The following is an 18973-nucleotide window of genomic DNA, read 5'->3' as shown; positions in this document are numbered from 1 at the left end:
CATGGAGAAGAATTGGGTAGAACCACTCCCTGAACGAGAAATCCCATTGACCAAATTACCAAACCTCGCCAAGACTTTGGGACCAATGAGGTGCTACGGTCGTTAGTAGTTCTCGCTTATGTTACAACAAATCTCAGCTGCTCACACTGACGGAGTACTGTCAGGGAAGCATATATTGTACACTCCTCAAGCTTGGTAACGAAGCATGTTCGTCTCGGTCAATGAGATATACATATGACAGCAAGCTTTAAACAGTACAGTCTCCGAGCGCGTGGAAAAAAGACACGATCACCACCGAGCAGAAGAAGGGCTCGGCTGTTCATCACTTATTCTTCTATCCTTTCCGTTATCCTCGGTCTTTCATCCAATGGATATCTAGAAACTGAACTGTTTCGAAAGGCGGTTACCATCTGGAAAAGCACCTACCACCACCCATTTACCCAAAAACGGGCTGCATGGCGCTAAGCGAAACCCCCTCTCAGTTTCCCGGCCTCCGTTGTCCTCAGTTTGGCGACGGAAATACCAGCTGTCGTCGCGCCCGTTTGATATGTTTATTGACGGCAGGATTCAATGTAGCTGATTGGAGGGTTGGGTTTGAAGCTGCAATTGCCAATTAAGCCTGCCTGGCGATGAAAGATCGCTGAGGTACATGACCGAATGGCATCGGGAGGTTCAAGTTGATAATGTCCAGTTGCACCAAAGCCGTGATTCGTTGAGCGTGTCCAGTCGAGCAGGAGTGGAGCTTGCAGCTGCGAGATGGATCCACATTTCTTTTGCACATTGATGCACCTGTCCTACACCTGGCCAACTGCCATTCAGCCCACTGCATGCAATGCAATCATGACTTTCGGCTCTGAGGCAGGGTGGATTGTTCCTGCTTCCTTTTGGGTTATCGCAACTGCCTCGAAATATGGACAATATTACCCCAATGTTTGTGTTGTCAGAGGCGCGTGGGGAAGAGGGGTAGGCACCCGCACACAGATGAGATCCAACTAAAAATGTCCTGGCGGGGCGGGGGTGGGCTTCACCCAGGTAGGTTGTGCCGTGAATGGTTCGGGCCTCTAGGGCCTTCCGTCAGAAGGCCCAGGGCCCACAGGGCAGCATTCGTGAATCCAGATCTCCAATGCACCATCATCACCACACCAACCAGCCGAGCTAGCATGCTCTGGGGAAAGTGAATGTTTGGAAGTTTGTCCTTTTGTTTCCTCCTGGCATGGGAAGGTGACGGCCGCCCAGCTTTTGTCTCCAGGCAACTTCATCGAAACTGCAAAGATTCGGTCCAGCGTAGACGTCCAGCCTTCGTCAAGACAAAAAGACCACTTCCTGTTCCGTGTTTTTGCAGTGCCACCTTGGGAGCCAAATTTGGAGGCCCAGAAGGAGGTGTAGCGCAAAAACATTGATACCGTACGAACGCACCTTCAACCCGAAGCTCAGAGTTACCTACCAAGCAATCTGCCCCGGACTGCTCTTTCCTGTCTGACGACAGACCGCAAGCTTCCAAATTTTCAGCCTCCACACAGCCTCTGTTTTCCCCGAAAACATCAACCATTTTGCCTCGACTTTGGACGCCGCTATCGTGAATCGTCTGCTCGCGAAATACCAAATCCAGACAGTAAGGTATGATGCCTCGCGGATTCCATCACAACTCTGTTGTCCCTACCTGCCCAACAAGACAAATGGAATCTAACAATGCCGCCAGTTCATCCAATTTCCCTTTCTCGATCAAAAGACCCAACCGTCACCTCGTGTCCGCAACCTTCCATGCAAACCTGCCATGCGTCGTCAACATCTCGTTCCGTCGTCTCGAAGCTATCCCGGCCATCCTCCCATCCACTCTGAATATTGCCGTACACTATCCAAGTTCTGCACACAAGATTGCGCTCCGAGTCTCGAGAACGTAACCGCGGAATATCCTACATCTCCATATCCATACAGGCGTGCCTCCTCCCATCTTCGACGTTAGCATCCGAGGCTCAAACGCATTTCCCCAGTAGGGAAGTTCGCAACCCGGCCGTCTCCAGTTCCACATTACATTGACAGGCACAGCCCCTGCTACGGCGCGCATTCCGTGCGGGCCCCGAGTCCCTTGCAACAAAAGAATTCTTGCGGACCGGACCTCGGGAGGACCGGCCAACGTGACACCTGCTCAACACCCGGCGTGACAACTCTTGCCTGCCCAACCATCTGCTAACGTACTGTCAGCGCCAGAAGTAGACAGCCTGAAGACAGCTTTCCTTTCTCCATCTTTAAACAAGGTTGTTAATTTCGGCTACGATCTTTTGGACCTGTCAAGTCCAATACCGGCTACCGCAGACCCTATACACTACTCTGGACAACTGGTCCACTCCGCTGCGAAGCCTCAAGTTGAAACATCAAAATATTATAGCCCATCGGGTTGACCATCATCATGGCTGCCTCCGAAAGTGACCTTATGGCCTTCTACCAGAGGTTTCAAACACTTAGTCTTTTTAACGACAGCAGCGCGAGGCTGATAGAGGTGGGCTCCATCCAAAAGAGTGACTGAGAGGTTGAAAGATGGACCTTTCTCAACTCATGCCAGCCTCTTGCCTTTTGACTGACGCGTGCCTGTGCAGGATCTACTCCTTTACTCCAAAAACGTTGAGGATGCGCTTCGTGAAGAGAATAGGTCCCTCAGAAGACAGCTCACGGATCTTCAACTCGATCTTGAGGATGCCACTCGTTCCAGAAGAGAGCTCCAGCAGCAAGTAGCGAATACCGAGTCTCGCAATAGGGACCTCGCTGCAGATAATCATCACTTGAAGGTGAGGGTCACTGGCCAGTCTCGTGGAGACAGTTATTGAAACAAATTTTGCAGAACAACAATCCTTTTGTGGTCGCCCTCATTGACGGCGATTGCTGTTTGGTATGTCCCCTTTGGTTCCCTAGCTTCGGCTGCCACTTTCTAACTCATTTCGCAGTTTAAAGAAGACTTAATCAGACAGGGAGTTGAAGGCGGTAAAAAGGCCGCTTATGCTTTACGAAGCGCCATTCTTGAACAATGCGGCGATTATGCCGGCAACATGGAAGTCATTGCAAAGGTCTACGCCAACCTCGGTGGTTTGGCCAAAGCCATGAGACGCAATGGGTGCCTGGAGGCTGAAGAGACCCTCAAGGAGTTCACCATTGGCTTTACTCAAGGAAAGGCAACCTTCGACTTTGTTGATGTTGGCCACGGAAAGGAGCGCGCGGATAACAAGATCAAAGGTACGTCGGCCGGCCCCCGGCGTCATAGTTGGTGGATACTGACCGAAGCAGAAACGGCGAAATGGAATTTGCGCAACTATAACTGTAAGCAGCTAATTCTGGGCATCTCCCATGATGCCGGCTACGCTCCATTTCTCGACGAGCTCTTCCAGGACGAGACCAAGAAGCGCCGCGTTACCGTTGTCGAAGGCGTTCCGACTGTTCGCGAGCTCGTTTCCACTGGCGTCAACATCCTGAACTTCAACAACGAGATCTTCCGCTCGGAGAAGCTGGTAGACAAGACGTCACTTCGCACCAACATTGCTCCACTGGCTACTACGGCCTCTGTCAACACTCCCACCGTGACCAACGGAAATATTCCTACTCCTGCGAGCTCCACCACGTCTACGCCCGCGAATGCGACTGCTAGTTATGCCGGAGCGATTGGAAACGCGAGCCCCCCGCCCAAGATCACGCTTCCCATTCAGCCTAGGCCTGTTAATGTGAATGCCCGTGCCTCGGCCACTCCGAAGCAGCCGGCCTGGAACCCCGGCCCTCGCGGCTTGGACCCGCCTATCAAGATCTCGCCAGCTGCTCTGGAAAGTATCAAGAAAAGGAAGGACAACAACAAATTATGCAACAACCATTATCTGAGGGGTCCCTGCTCAAAGGGCGAGGCGTGCTGCTTCGAACACAAGTATAAGCCGACTAAAGACGAGATTGACGCCATTGCCTTCTTGGCTCGCCTGAACCCTTGCACCAGCGGCCAGGATTGCGATGTTCAAGACTGTATTTATGGACATCATGTAAGTCTGGGGTTATGCTACTCTGAGTCTAGAATATGTGCTGACAAATACCAACCACAGTGCCCCAGCGTCAAGGATGGCGTTTGCACCCATCCTTACTGCAAGTTTGAGGATGAGGATCACCCGCCCGGCACGAAATACAGAAGCACAAAGACGTATGACTACTTCTCTTAGACAGAGGATGATGTGGCTGTGAACGGAAGCTTCAGCGCGGCGGACAGAAGAAGGGAGCCTGGACGAACAACCATGTGATAAAGGGGCAGGTTCTGGAAGCTGGCTCAGGAGAGTGTGCCTAAAGAGAAGGGGTTCAAGAAGCGGGCGGCCGATGAGGAGCTGTCCGTGAAAGAGGCGTTCGAAAAGAACATCTCATGAAACGGATCTCACACTCAGAGGCTACCTGCAGAAGAGGCCTTTACAAACTGATCATTTAAAAGCTATAGAAACTAGGGGTCGAAGGCTCGGGGAGAAGATGGGGGTGTCAAGAGTTATTTTCTGTTGCGGAGGGCAACCAGCGGAAAAAACACATTTGGTACAGAATATTTGCAATGAAAAGAAACAAAACGGCGAAAACAAGCCAACAAAAATAGTTATTTGAGCGTATGGAAGAGCGAAAGTTGAAGGGGTTCAGGTGGTAAATATATAAAGAGGAGGACAAAGCTGGTGGGAACATCTCTCATTCAATGTTGAGGTTGTTATCCAAGCTACGTTGGAATCGAAGGGTGAATACATTGGGCAGATTGAGTTTAGTTGAAATTGTGTGTTCTTTTCTGCTTCTGTATCGATATATGTCCCTGTGAGTGACACCGTCCTATGCTTTGTTAAGTCACGCAGTGTCCAATGTGTTTACACTCCAACGTTGAAATGATGTTGGAATAGGGGCCCCGGGCCCCCGGCGGTTGGTGCCGCTGGTTCGTTGCCGGCCCAGGGCCGCGTGCACGGACCCCACTTTATTTCCCCGGCCGGCTGCCCCACTCGGCTCAATTGAAACCACATCGACAGCTTGGACCTTTGGACAAGGCCACCCCACATTTCTCCAACAACTCACGGGGGAGCTGTTGGTTCATCTGTTCAACCACCCGCGCAACCTTCCACTCACTTTCTCCTTGCCACAACCATCACGGACCTAGTCGCCTCAGCTGTATCTGCGCATTCAGAGGTAGACACCACCAAAATACCCTACCGGACGAACAATCAACAAGACCTAGTGTCAGTCAGTCACAGACAACAACCGCCAACATGCCTTCCCATCCGCGGGTAGAAGAAGTCGAGGACAGCGACCTTGAAATGTCCGACCCCTCCGAGGGCGACATCGACGACTTCGCCGAATCCGACATCCTCGTCCAGCGCGGCGCTCCTCCCGCCTACGCCTCCAAAGTGATGCCAGGCCCCTCCTTTACCCCTCTCTCCGCCGCCCACCGCGCGCAAGCCGAAAAGCAACACCAACAATTCCAAGCTTCCCAGGCCGCCCAGGCCGCCCAGGCCGCCGCCGCCGCTCAACAACGACAACAACCCCCTCCCCAGTATACCCAACGACAAGCCTACACCCAACCCCCCGGCTATCCCGAAATGCAAACCACTACCGACGACTCAGCCTACAAGTCCTTCCAGTGTCTCTACCCCTGCTACTTCGACGCCACGCGCTCGCGCGCCGAAGGCCGCCGGGTGTCCAAAGAGCTGGCGGTCGCCAACCCGCTCGCAACCGAAATCGTCAACGCCTGCGCGCAGCTGCGCCTCTCCGTCGTGCTGGAAGCCGGCAAACTGCACCCCAAGGATTGGGCCAACCCGGGTCGCGTGAAGGTCAACCTGAAGGAATTCATCCGGTTGCACGGCGAGAACGGGAAGGTCAAGAATAAACACCACTTGTATATCCTTGTGGCGCAGCATTTGCAGAAACACCCTACTACCGATGATTCGCCCGCGCTGAGAGTGGTGGTTAGAGGTGCGGGTCCCCCGCCGAGGGAGATGCTGGAGGAGGGTAAGGCGTGGCCGAGGCCGGCGGTGCCGAGGGGCTGGAAGATGAGTGAGTTGTTGCCGTACTATAGTCCGGCGATGACGGGCGGGGGGGTTAGTGAGAATTTTTTGAAGGATATGATGAAGGAGATGGGACCGGGTGGGATGCCGGGTATGCCTGGTATGCCTGGGGGAGCGGGCGGTGCGGGAGGAGGAGGAATGCCGGATATGGCGAGTTTGTTGCAGGGTATGGGAGGGATGGGAGGATTGGGTGGTTTGGCGAATATGCTGGGTGGTATGGGCGGTATGGGAGGTGGTGGTGCGACGAGTCCGGGGGCGGGTAGCGGGAGTGAGGCGGCGGGGAAGAAGAAGGGGAAGGGGAAGAAATAGGGTGTTAGTAGGGGGTTGTGATGTGAGAGAGGGAGAGGGACGATCATGACTGAAGATTCTACCTGCCAGCAAGCCTTTTTCTTGCTTGCCGTATACATAATGAACAACAGCCTGGACTGCTGCAAAAAGCAGTCTTACGAAACAATAATATGAATGCACTTTAAGGCAGCCCGGAGTCGGGTGATGTAGCAAGCATGTGATCATCGACTATCTTTGGGATGTTAGCACGATAGCATCAAGTGATGTTTCTCCACCAAAGCCAACGTCAAGTCCTCGATGACAGTCATCAGAGAAAACGGAGTCGGATATATCGACATAAATACAGAACAAGTGAGGAGCCAACGAAGTCCTTACCAAAAGCCGTTTGACTCACCTTCACCCCCCTTTCGGCGTTTTGTACAATCAACAAACCAATCCTCACCCCGCACATCGTTAGGCTTACCAGCGGCCACATTTTCAGCCCACCCTCAGCAATGTTCACTAAACGTCTAGCGGCGTTCAGCTGGCTCAGCCTTATCGCAATTTTACCCCATGTTACCCCCTTGTTACCCACCATTTCCCCGATTTTGCAACCCCTTTCTTACCCAAATCGTGCTAAAGGAGGCTAATAGCCGCCATCACGTGGTTGCGGGTGGCTTCCCAGTGGCTGTTGAATATTTAAGCCCTTGGTCTAACTGCTGTATGGCTTCGGAGATAAGTGTTGGTGAGCTGTTGAAGGGAGTTAGGAGGAGCTGTAACACCTTGTCAGCCCTAATGGGGAAGAGGTGGTGGGAGCTTTGCAGAATCGGCCTACTGTGCGGTCACTACCTATTGTCTTTAAAAGACTTTCAAGCCACTCAGGCCACTTGCAAAAGTGGGGTGTTGGTGATGAGGCTGACACGATCGACACGGTTTAGAGGGTTGAAGCCTTGAATCCTGCAGAGGTCTTTTTTAAGGGTTCAGGGGAAGGAATGAGATTATAAGGCTGTGGAAGCGCCATGCCATATGGTGTTAGGGGTTGTGGGTGGGGAGGCTGTTGAGATGTTGATAAATTCGTGCGGAACCCGTCACTCACGATCTGATATGCCTCCTCCTTTTTCCCATTTCTTGTTGTGTCGCGACGTGATTGATATCTGACAAGGTCGAAGCTCTCGCGATACTTTGACACTTCCTCTTCAACTCATCCAAGAACCTCCTGTCCATTTACACACTGAATAACCTAAGATACAACCTTGAAGGCATCTAATATGGCCTACGGTGAGTCCAACTCCCCCTCCCACCATGGTGACATCACCGGACTAACCACCTCACCTCTCACAGTCACCAGCCATCCCAGCTCCATGCCCACGTATTCCCTCTACCATAATCCTTTCCACAAAACCACACCAACGGAGTCCCTGAAGAGGTCCGCCATCGTATCCGAGATTGAGCTTCCCCTGGAAGATGATATATCAGCAATCCCTCGGACTCTCTCTGTTTCGTCAGAGCTGGATAAGCTCGCCCCTACCCCTGGACCAATTGAAACCACCATAAGAAATTTCGACAACAATAACAATAACATCATAAGCCCCGACTACTATCTTGCTCCCGTCCAAGACAATGACGACCGGGGGCAGGACCAGGACCGAAGGCAGGAGCAACCCACCCTCCTAACTTCCTTCAACGAACAAACTACCTCCCTGCTTCACGCATACTCCCAGTCACAAGCAGAAGCACAAGCACAAGCACAAGCACAAGCACAAGCACAAGCACAAGCACAAGCACAAAGCGAAGACGGAGACACCGACGGGATGCTGGAACAAGCGCTTGTATTAGGACATATATCTCTGGTCCTAGCATGTTCGCTTTACCCAGGGGCATCTTCCATGTCACAGACACAAGTCGAGGCACAAACTACAAGAGAGAGTCATACCCTGGGAGCTCAGGCTCGGGTAGTTGCGGCACTAACCAACATGGGAATGGCACTGGTGAGGCAGTTCGATCGAACGGAAGATAGGAGAAATTTGGAAGAGGCCGGGGGTCTTTATGCGATGGCGGTTACATTGGATATTGGAAGGGAGTTGAAGAGAATTGGAAAGGAGGAGAGGGTTGGAAATGGACAGAGAGAGAGACGAAAGGTGTCGGGGTGGGACAGACAGGAGGGAAGGCGTGATGGCGAGGGTGGAAATAAACATGGAGACGGGAATGCTGGTCAGCATGAGGATGGGTGCAGTGAGGTCTTGGTGCGATTGGAAAAGCTGGGAGAGTTGTTGGGTGAGCGAGGGTTTGGGAAGTAGATGTTTATAGTGAAGGTGAGCGAGCTACAGGCGGATATTCTTTTATTTCCGACTCCTGGTTCAATTCTTGCTTTTGGAATTTTGGAGGTTTGGTTAGCACAACGATGGCAGCGATTACCTAGTAATGTACTCTTTGATTGAGGAAGAAATCGTAAATGGATATATGTCTTCATGATGGTTTGAGGTGGTGAGCTTGATGAAGCAAGAGATTAGAAAATCGAAACGGCTTACCTATTGAACCATGGTGAGGACCATATGGCGGCACATCCTACTGTTGAAGAAGAGAATAAGCGCTAGAGCAACCACATATCACTGGGCGGGGATCCGGGGTGGTGACTGCCTTTTGGAAACAGATGCCGCTTCCTTTAGCCACTTTGAGTGTTGCTGACTGTCAGCCGTCAGGCAGTAGTTTGGAGGATGGAGTTTGAACTAGGTAGAGGTCTGTTTCTCTTGATCTGTTCCCAATTCGTCAACTCGAAGCTCACCTCTGCCCGAGCAACATCCAATTCGATCCTTCATTCGAACACTATTTTCTAAGAAAATATCATCCTCGCCGATTATGGTCATTCACAAATTCCTAACCTCTCCGCCATGGAGGCGCTCCCAAAAAGGCGCTTAGGCGTGCCTTCCGATGACGTCCAGCCTGAGCATCAGTCAATTGTTCTCGAGGATGGTGCGAAGCTCTGCTCTTTTTGCTCACAAATCCCGGCCCAGTTCTGGGCAACGGAACCTGACGGAGAAGAGACCATTCCCGCCACGCTCCAGCCGCTGAGAACAATACTAGAAACGGCAGAGAAAAAAGAATGTCGTCTATGCTACTTCCTCCATGCAAGACACAGGTCTGGTGTCTGGACGGACACCGTTGGTGGACATGTGGTTTCGGCCGACGACCTTCCAGACACACAAGAGGGGCCTCAAAACATCCATGCCATCAGGTACATATAACGCTGCGATCGATAGTCATGATTTCTTCGGCATTCACGTTCGTGATACCTCCAAAGACAATGACGAGTCATCATCGCTCTACCGTCTACTCTCGCACGCCCCGCAGTATTGGCAAAACGAATACGACGGTTTATCCGCGCCAGAACTTGCCACCACGAGGCACGGAAAGATCTTCCACCCACTCGGTTACCGCGCGTGGGTTTTCCAAGAGAAAGAGCTATCGAAGAGAACAATCCACTTTGGCCACGACCAGCTGCTATGGGAATGCTGCGAGGCCAAAGGCACTCCGCAGCTGCCATGGACGCATATTCCCGGTGGCGGGAGCGTGGTGGAAAGCGTGACGCGGCTGGGTTGGAAATAGTTGTACGACCCCTACAGCTACAACCAAAGCAGTGGTGGGTCGCCGGAGCACATCGCCTTCGCCATTCAGATGAAAATCCGCTGGTTCGCGCTGTTGCAGAGCTATAGTGCGCGAGCCCTGACCGAGGTGACTGACAAACTACCAGCTCTTCGGGTATAGCGCAGGCCTATAGGAAATTCCTCCCCAACGATATCTCTACGCAGTACCTTGCCGGAATATGGAGCGCACATCTGCCGCAAGCGTTGCTATGGGAACAAGCTGGCGGCGGCGGCGGGCGTAGATCAGGATATATCGCTCCTACCTGGTCGTGGGCCAGCTACGGAGGGGCGATATCATATAGCCCCGTCCGTTTCCAGCAGTATCAAGCGATGGAATCCCGAACCGAGTGACATCCAGCAGAGCAATGGCTGGACGAGCTCCAAATGGTCAACATGAAAGGAGAACCTGATCACCAGAACGGCAACGAGTACGGTGCCCTCAAGGAAGGGGCGGCGTTGGTCCTAACCGGTGCCCGTCTTTTCGAAATTGATCCCGATCTTGAGGGTCGGAACGGAACAGGAACGTTTGCCTTTCGTCGCATAGATGATGGCTTAACGGCTGAGTATTTTGAGCCGGATTGGAATGAAGATGGGACAAAACTGTCTGAGGGCAACCTGGTGTGTTTAGGTGTCTCATACTTCCATCTAGCGAGCCCGGCAGGCGTTCAGTGTCTTGTGCTCAGGGAGTATCTTCAGAAAGACGGAAATCTTGCGTACAGAAGGGTAGGATGTATAGTCAGAGAACTGTTGGTCCAACCATCCTTGTGGGATGGTTCAGAGGCATGCCGGATAACACTAATCTGATCTGAAGATCGGGGGTCAGATAGATGTCAATCTCCTTGTATTTGTCTTCTTGGGTTGTCATCTGTGAGTGAGCATATCAGAACCATACTAGCCAGCGTTCTTTTTTTTTGGTTTGGAAATATGTATAACCACAATCTCGGTATTAACTGTCCAATGCAACCGAGTTCTGATAAAAGCCAATACCAAGACGTGCAGGAGGAAAAAGATATCTCTGACGGAAATCTAACTTCGAACCTCCAGTCCCTCCTGAAAGCTTCAATTATAAGCAAAAAGCACGGGAAGCACATTCGATGGGGCGCTAGGTATTGTTGGTGGTGGTAGTGGTAGGGCGCAAACATAGAGCTGGTCGAATTGATGATCGCGAAGGTGTTAATGGGGTTTTGTCAGTGGCGGTGCTAGAGTAGCTAGGACGGCTTTTGGATGAGCGAGGAGGTGAGAGCTGGGAGCGGTAGGTAGGAGGTAGGTAGGTGTAGGTAGGTACCTTAGGAATACGGGTAAGGTTGTGAAGACCTAACGAGTGCATATATACATACTTCTTTGACGAAATGGCTTTTGGTTGTATGTTGCTCTATCGGCTGGACTTCATTAAAGCCAAGTACATATGTTCTCCTTGTCGACTCAGCAGGCTCTCCCCACCACCGATACCCCTTTCTCTTTGAAGGTTTGACAATCTGAACATGAATGACCCTTCTGCTTCCATGTGAAACAATACCGGTATCCTCGCCACTCGCTCATTTTAGTATAATCCTTCGCGGTTCAACACCCTCAAACAATGACACTTCCATACTGTCAAAACAACCCACCCGGCAATACGTAACGACAACTTCCTCTTCATGGACTTCCTTCAGAAGTATTCCCTCCATCATATCAACATCACCGCTCTGGTGTCTAATACCCAAACACATCAACACACCGCCACATGTCTCGATCACATCCGTAACATCAGGTGTAAGGCACGCTACTACCAATCCGTTCTTCAAATTTACCCTCCAACTTATATCACTTTCCAGGGATTCTGGCCCATCTGGATAAGGGTCAACTTCAATCATCCTCGCACCACTCAGGACCAAAAGCGCGCCACTAAGCGCCCCATAGACATCCTCGTACTTGGGTTCCACACGCATCTCCTCCACAGCCCAGCGGCGTATTTTCCGCTAGGAAGATACTCCTCTTTGTAAGCCTGGGCCACTCCTGAGAAGGCAATTAGCCTGTCCATTTCCTGTGTTAAGAGCCGGAGGCCATAATCGTTCACCAGGCTCCACCACCGCCCTTCAAGCCTATACTCCTCAAGAGAGGCAGCTGCTAGGTCTCTGGTTTGGGGGTCATCTTGTAATTGCGCCCACTCGTCAAATCTGCCGGTGTCCGTAATCATCGGAGACGGTGGTCGAAATTCTATCTCCTCCCACGGCAGCTGAGCTGTCCCCTTGAGCTCGCCACACTCCCACAGCAATCCCGATTTACTAAAGTGGATTACCCTTCGCGATAACTTTCGTTCCTGGAGTGCCCAAGCGCGAAAGCGAAGGGGGCTGGTGTCGTTAACGCCTTGGGGGACGCTTCCGTTGTACGCTTCGATCCATCTGTATAGTTTGCCCGAGAAAATGCGGTGATAGGATTGGGATGAAGTGCTATTGGCATCACAGTCACCGTTTGTAGTGGTTGCAGCAATGTCGACGAACGAGTGATCTTCGTGTTGGATATCGAATTGTTGTAAACCCTCGCTGCTATCTTTGGAGCTGAGGGCATCTAGCGTGCAATAAGCGTGGGAGTACACTTTGGCCATTAAGCTGGCTTCGCGAGCCCAGTCTTGCTCAGAGTCTTGGATGATGCAGAGGGAGTCGATCCAGAGGTATCGTTGGCCTAGTTTTCGGGTGATGTCGATTGTGTCTTGAAAGGTTTTTGGAAGGTCAGGAAAAGAGATTCTGCTTATGTGTCCTGAAAGATTTGCCCTGGTTGTTGTAGCTGGACGCTTGGAGGGTGGTCACCAACAATGGCTTAAGGTGATGTAGGACGGGGCCTTATCACACCCGAATTCATTTGAATCTAGGTAGGCTAGTTTGACGTCGTCTCCGAGGTTTGGCGCTTCGCCACATTTGAACGCTTCGACACCCAAGAGTCTGGTGGGCAGAAAGTCCTCCGAGTTTTTCTTGCATTTTGTATGGTTTCGTTGGCAATGGTCTAACCAGTCCTTCATGAGCATGACGTTGGATTCCGCATTATTCTCATTGTAGCCTGCGAGGGGCAAGAACTGGGGGCCTACGTGAGAGGGTGGGTGCTGTGAGTAAGTATGAAGCAAAGCGTTCCCAACAACGAGGCACAAAAGAGAATGTCACTTACACCATGAAGATGGAGCACGGAAGACTTACCGGAGAAGATGCTTACGTTATTGACACACTGGAAGGTGATATCATTGGTGTACGGAGCCATGTCCCTCCAGAACGTCAACGGGGTATTCACAGACGTCTCGTCATCTCTGGGATCGCTGTTTGGATATCCAAAGAAATGCCCAGGCAGTGAACTGCGGTCTTTGAACATGGTGATCATGTTGCACAGGTCGCATCTATCGTTCTTTGCTTCGGATTGCATATCTTTCCACGATCGCAGTGTGAGTTCGGGCTCATTCCTGGTGTCAAACCGCCAAGTGTACCTGCTCACAGGTGTTTCCCAAGAGAGGGATTCGATCCAGGCAGGAACCTGCGAGCAGACGTCGCAAAGTTCTGGGGCCATTGCGAGGCTCAAGATATACCGGAGCCGCTTTGAAGTCGGCAATCAGCGAGGTTTGGTTCAAGGTTGAGCAGCTGTGGTAATCATGTTGAACTCCAAGCAGGTTTCCGCGAACTTGAACGGCTGAGAGACATTGATGCCTGATCGGAAGGGAACCAATGAAAGATAACATGGCGCCCCTGCTTCGTGATGACAAAAGAAGAAAAAGACAAACAGAAAGAATAGCAGCGGAAACAAATCGGGACTGAGATCAGAGCAAGAAAAAAAAAACATCAAAAAGAAGAGGTCGTACCCGGAATCGAACCGGGGTTGCCGGAATGTTCTGAAGCAATCAGAATCCGGAGTGATAACCGCTACACTATACAACCCTCGAAGTTGTTGTGGTGCTTCTTGTTATGTGCGTGTGCCGGGATGCGGAGTTATGTACTTTGGGTGAGGCAATTCGGAACTTTCTTGCGAGGTGGGGCAGATGTGGGGTTGTGGACATTGGGCCGTGGGCTTGATGGGAAAAGCCGCAGGTGCCCGCCCCGAGCTCGCTGGAAGCATACGATGTCTGTCGCTCGAACTCGATGTGACTTTGGATTGGAGTGGCAAAGGCGACGATGCAGAAAGATGTTGATTTCAGAAGTAGGAACGGGAAAGAAAGGGAAAAACTAGGCCAGCGTCGATACCCCCAGGACGGAAGTGCCAGTGAAAGGAAACATAATGAATGGGCGCCAAGAGGTATGACTGGCCAACACTCTGTCGGGCTCAAAAAGGGCGTGATCAATTGAAGGGATTCGAAAGTGTGTAGAAGATGGAGAACAGAAGAAGGGAGTTTCTAAGGCCTGGGCATAGATGTCAGATTGTCAGGTACAAGACCCGAATTCTCGTGCCCGACCTTTTTTTTCCTGCTGTGCATGGCTTCCTTCCTTCTACAGCTATGTATGCCTTCCCAAACCTGAGCCTCACACGATGCTCCTTCTTGTCGCGACAGCCTCCTTCCTGATACTACTATGCTGACATGTTGTGCCTTCTGTGCAAGTATGCAAACCGGTGGTGCCTTCCTTCCCTATGGAGGAGTGGGATGTGCGGGGCAGGTCGTTCCGACGCGGTTCATGCACTTGTAACACTCACTCAGTCTTTCCACGACAAAAGCGAGACAGGAATTACAAGCCAGGAAGAATGCAGAAAAAAAAAGTAAGACGGAAGAAAGAAATTCGGTGAACAGAGGAAAACAGAAAGAAAAAACGAAACATATGAGCAGAAGGAATCATAAAAATGACAAAAGAAAGAGGTCGTACCCGGAATCGAACCGGGGTTGCCGGAATAATCTTTCTGATGATTTTTGACTCAGAATCCGGAGTGATAACCGCTACACTATACAACCGCTGGTTGTTGCTTGTTGCTTTGTTGATGCAATTTCGCAAACCTGGTACTCATATAGGACTATGCTGCGCAACGCAATGCATTTATTCACACAAGAAGTACGGCTAACGACCAAGCAAGACACGCAATTTGAGGTACTCATATCTTAATTTACACTTTAGATTTACATATATGGGTCTTTCTGCTTGCTTTCTCTGCAGGTGCTCCTTTGACTTGCATTCTCCGTTCTGTTGGAAATTCCGTTGCAGTCCCTGGAAATCCGATGAGCAACCAAGAACAGAAGATGACAGAAAAGGAAGAAAAAGAAAAAAAATAAGAAAGAGATGAGGGAGAAAAGTGCAGAAAACAGAGGAGAAGGAGAAACTAAGGAAACGGACAGTGACGCATGACTTCCTGCGTCGATCCAGCAGTAGCAATTGCTATGCCCTAGGTCTCGTGTTTCCATGCATCAGACGGGAAGAAAAGAAAGACAAGAAAATGTTCATGATGAAAAGGGGGAAATGGTGATGAAGCAATGAAGCATTGGATATTTCCAAGTTTTAGAGAGCATTGAACAGTGTCGCAGAATAAGGAAAAGACAAAGAGAGTATCAGACGGTATAAGAGAGCATTAGAGAAAAATGAAGAACGGCAGAGAGCAACGGGGAGTATCAAGCTGTATCAAGGAGAAATGCAAGTGATGGGACATCAGAGATCAGGGCAAAAGAGAGTATCAAGGAGCAATGGAGAACAATGGGGAGCACCACCACGATATCTCCATTTGTTAGTAGTCTATTTGCACATCAATTTGGTAGTCTCACGTAGTATATTCAAAAGTCTTGAACACACCAATCTCTTTCGCCATCTCAAGATTGTCTCCTGCGCATGTGCGTACACATGGTAAAGTACAACTACTTGTCAAGATCTCGGTTTGGTATTTTCTTCCTTAGGACATATACATAAGATACCTCGCGCATGAGGATGCTACCTCACCTCTATGGTATCTGTTACGACCCCAAAAAGGCCAAAAAAGACAACGATGACGGAACGAAAGAGGGCAGGATAGCGTATCAACATCAACATACCTATCATATTATACTCTACTATACCATAAATGCTTCTTCATACCTTAGGCATACCTTAGGCACGAACGGGCTGGATTATAACACCACAGCATGCATCTAGACATCTAGATATATTGCGTATTACAAAGAGATACACCCGACCTCTCGCTCCAGCTAATCTCCCGTCTTCTGACCTTCTTCTGATCTTTTCTGATCTTTTTCGACCGCAAGCAAATTTCCCGAACCACACTTAGTTCCACTTTCATCTCTCATCTCATCCCTCCTACGTAGTTCCAGGAAGTTACTGTTCGTTGCAGTTGCACTGCACTGCACTGGATTACACTGACCCAGGGGCAACAAAGCAAAGCGAATCATATCATATCGTATCAATATCAATATCAATATTATCTGGCCTGTCCCCTTATTCTAGTTACCAGTTACCATATGTACCATCCAGGCCACCCACCCTCACCACCCTTGCGCAACCCGCCCATCACCAACCATGCTCATGCTATGCAGATCTGATCAAACAAGCAAACAAACAATGCGAGAACCATAAGAAAAAAAAAAAAAGAGGGAACGCTGTCTACGAACATTCTATCGCCGACCCGAACAAAGCCAGTCACTCAGAAAAAGAAACCGTCACCATTCGCACCGAAAAAAAAAATCATCTTCTTCCCCTCCTGGGATCCAAAGCCTCTGCCCTCCTCGCATCCCGAATCTCCTTCGTCCCCAAACTTCCCAAGCCGCCTTCCATCCTCCTCTCCCACCCGCCGAGCCTGACCACAAGACACGTAGCATTATCGCCATCGGCCGACACCTCGGTCGCATACTCGACAACATGTTTGGCTCCTTCCTCGGGAGTCTTGGCCTCCTTGATCACATCCACAACTTCCTGGTCACTTAAGGTACCGCTGACACCATCGCTCATGAGTACCAGAAAGGAGTACTCGGCCGGCTCCATGTTCACCCGGATGATATCCGGCTCGGCGGACACGCCGATGCGCTTGGATTGCATGTCGCCGAATGATCGACTGTTGGCGAGGCCCGAGATGCGTTCTTCGCCGAAGGAGTCGGTGATTAGAGACTCGGCATAGCGCATTAGGCGACGGGTCTCGGTGGGGCTGGAGGGGTGGTGGTCGTGGGTTAAGGGGCGAGGAAGACCCGTGGCCGTCTCACAGAGCAAGACCCTGGTGTCGCCTACGTGGGCGACCAGTAAAGTGCTGTGTGCGGCCGGGTGCCAGAAGGGTGCGGGTGTCGGGGTGGCGATCAGGGCGATCGAGGCCGTGGAGCCGCCCTTAAAGCGCGCGGTGCCGCCGATGCCGTGCCCGGAGGGCGGGAGGTGCGGCTGACCGAGGACTTCGTCCTTGTTGACGGGGTAATCGGCGATGTGAGGGTCGTCGGGGTCGGGCTTGCGCGCTTGGGCAGTGATGAAATCGAGGTCGGCGCGGAGGAAGGCGTAGGTGAGAACGGACTCGACGGTTACGGGCGTGGTGACGGGGGTTTCGTCGATTTGCTTCTGGAGCCTGTTCTTGAGGGTGCTATCGTCCATCGAGGAGGCGGCATTGGAGCGGGCCCGCGCGGCAGCTCGTTCTGAAAAGTAGCGGCAGTTGAAACGGCGGAAGTAGCCTCCTACTGTGTTGCGGTATTCGCCTAGGAGGCTGGCTTCAAGTTCTTCGGCTTTGGCTTCGTCTGCTCCTGCTGGTATGGGATCGTCTCCGTCAGGGGGTGGTTCGTGGGAAGCTTCTTCGACAACAGCATTGCCCCTTGTTTCCGGTACGTTGAGCTGGTCCTGGACTTCTTCGGGACTCTTCATGTCGACTCGACCAAGTGCATCTCTGCCGCTCCTGGGCGCATTTCCCAACGTGTCCGATGGAGGGTTACTCAAGCTGTCGAGGCTTGAGCCCTGATTTTGTAAACTGCTCTTGAGGCCAAAGTCCAGTGCTGCTTGTTCAATATACCCATGTAGCTCGTCCCTTAGGAACTCGCTGCACTCGGTGCCACCATGACCATCAAAGACACCAAAGTAGAAGATCTGGGGGTCTCCAAAGGAGCTGTTGGCGGTGGTGTTCTCGGTAAGAGACCGCGACTGACGGCGAACCAGGCTCATGGGGGCTCGCTTGGCGAATGACGGCATGCTGATGGTACCAGCCTGGTTCGTATCTTCATTGTAGTTACGCTGGCCGCGAGAGACGGACGCGCCAAAATGGTGTTTCGCGCTTCGTAGGGGAATTCGGACGACGGTGAGGTCGCGACCGGGTATGTTGGGAGGTACGGCAGCAGGAGCAGCTCCGGGGTCTTGCTTGTGTGGTACCGATGCCGATCGCGGGAGCTTATGGTGGGGATGTTGTAAGCGGGAATCAGGATGTAGGGAGGACGACGGCAAATGGGTGACGAAGTAGTTGTGGAACTTGCGCTTCGAGGATCGATCAGTAAGGCTATGGGTTCGGAAGCGGTCACAAAGCTCTTCGGTGCTTGCTGTCGAGCTGAGGGAGGTTCTCGAAGGTCGTGCATATGCATGGAGGTAACGTCTACCGACTGCAGTGCGCAGGACCCGCGGACCGGGCATCGTTACTCGTCTCATCGTGGGTCGCGTAGCTGTGGGAGGATGGTGGAAGAAAGTAGAGAGATATCCCATAAAAGCATCCAGTAGTTCGGTGTCTTGGGCAGCTCTGGGAGCTTTCGAGGGAGCAGCAGCGGCGGTGGTGTGGAAAGAAACAGGGTCGAGGTGTTGGAGAGCAGATACAAGAGACTGGGTAGGGGGACGACGGCGCACAGCGGCCATTGCCTACTGAACTCTGAAGGTGACGACGAGGAGGTGTCAAGACACGTTGTAGGGAAAGACGGAGAGAACAAGTGAGAATAGAAAATTTGCATCTGCTCTAGTGAGCATGTCTCGAAGGGTGGGAAAGGGGAGATGGGGAGATGCTAGGGGAAAAAAAACCGAGAGAGAGGAAACTGGCCGAAAAGGTTGACGTCGAACTTCTTGGCACGACATGGACCTGTGTGGTGGGCGACATGGACGACAAAGTGCACGATACTGGTCTTGGTCGGGGTGGGCTTGTCTTGGGCCATCCAGTAGCGGTCTC

The 18973-nt window shown here is 51.6% G+C and overlaps 6 protein-coding genes and 2 non-coding genes across 8 annotated transcripts; 4 read left to right on the top strand and 4 right to left on the bottom strand.

Moving 5' to 3' along the window:
- Nucleotides 1-1054: 1054 nt before the first annotated feature.
- Nucleotides 1055-4780, top strand: SMAC4_07226 (uncharacterized protein). Its single transcript, XM_066090592.1, has 7 exons — nt 1055-1612; nt 2203-2497; nt 2595-2783; nt 2837-2884; nt 2940-3225; nt 3277-4010; nt 4071-4780. Exons 2-7 carry the CDS (start codon nt 2408-2410, stop codon nt 4182-4184), a joined length of 1461 nt encoding a protein of 486 aa, XP_065947079.1. The 5' UTR covers nt 1055-1612; nt 2203-2407; the 3' UTR covers nt 4185-4780.
- A 466-nt stretch (nt 4781-5246) lies between these two features.
- SMAC4_07227 (uncharacterized protein) lies at nt 5247-6350 on the top strand (the record flags this gene model as incomplete). The annotated part of the gene is made up of 1 exon (XM_066090593.1): nt 5247-6350. One exon carries the CDS (start codon nt 5247-5249, stop codon nt 6348-6350), a length of 1104 nt encoding a protein of 367 aa, XP_065947078.1.
- Nucleotides 6351-7194: 844 nt separating this feature from the next.
- SMAC4_12784 (uncharacterized protein) lies at nt 7195-8736 on the top strand. Its single transcript, XM_024655883.2, has 2 exons — nt 7195-7586; nt 7650-8736. The coding sequence occupies exons 1-2, from the start codon at nt 7577-7579 to the stop codon at nt 8603-8605; spliced, it is 966 nt and encodes a 321-aa protein (XP_024511704.1). The 5' UTR covers nt 7195-7576; the 3' UTR covers nt 8606-8736.
- Nucleotides 8737-10342: 1606 nt separating this feature from the next.
- On the top strand, nt 10343-10791 carry SMAC4_07228 (uncharacterized protein; the record flags this gene model as incomplete). Its single annotated transcript, XM_066090594.1, has 1 exon — nt 10343-10791. The coding sequence occupies one exon, from the start codon at nt 10343-10345 to the stop codon at nt 10751-10753; it is 411 nt and encodes a 136-aa protein (XP_065947077.1). The 3' UTR covers nt 10754-10791.
- Nucleotides 10792-11330: 539 nt separating this feature from the next.
- SMAC4_07229 (uncharacterized protein) lies at nt 11331-13730 on the bottom strand. Its single transcript, XM_003344612.2, has 2 exons — nt 13117-13730; nt 11331-12610 (listed from the first exon to the last, which is right to left on the bottom strand). Exons 1-2 carry the CDS (start codon nt 13475-13477, stop codon nt 11814-11816), a joined length of 1158 nt encoding a protein of 385 aa, XP_003344660.2. The 5' UTR covers nt 13478-13730; the 3' UTR covers nt 11331-11813.
- A 27-nt stretch (nt 13731-13757) lies between these two features.
- On the bottom strand, nt 13758-13842 carry SMAC4_13762. Its single transcript is given in 2 exon segments — nt 13758-13792; nt 13806-13842. It is a non-coding gene; the product is annotated as a tRNA-Gln (tRNA).
- A 906-nt stretch (nt 13843-14748) lies between these two features.
- On the bottom strand, nt 14749-14843 carry SMAC4_13761. Its single transcript has 2 exons — nt 14807-14843; nt 14749-14783 (listed from the first exon to the last, which is right to left on the bottom strand). It is a non-coding gene; the product is annotated as a tRNA-Gln (tRNA).
- Nucleotides 14844-16551: 1708 nt separating this feature from the next.
- SMAC4_07230 (uncharacterized protein) lies at nt 16552-18669 on the bottom strand (the record flags this gene model as incomplete). Its single annotated transcript, XM_003344613.1, has 1 exon — nt 16552-18669. One exon carries the CDS (start codon nt 18667-18669, stop codon nt 16552-16554), a length of 2118 nt encoding a protein of 705 aa, XP_003344661.1.
- Nucleotides 18670-18973: the final 304 nt, after the last annotated feature.

This window comes from Sordaria macrospora, chromosome 5 (assembly GCF_033870435.1).
Source record: "Sordaria macrospora chromosome 5, complete sequence".
Classification (NCBI taxonomy): domain Eukaryota; kingdom Fungi; phylum Ascomycota; class Sordariomycetes; order Sordariales; family Sordariaceae; genus Sordaria; species Sordaria macrospora.
Note: the sequence above shows the minus strand (reverse complement) of the source record. Positions and strands in the feature narration are given on the sequence as shown.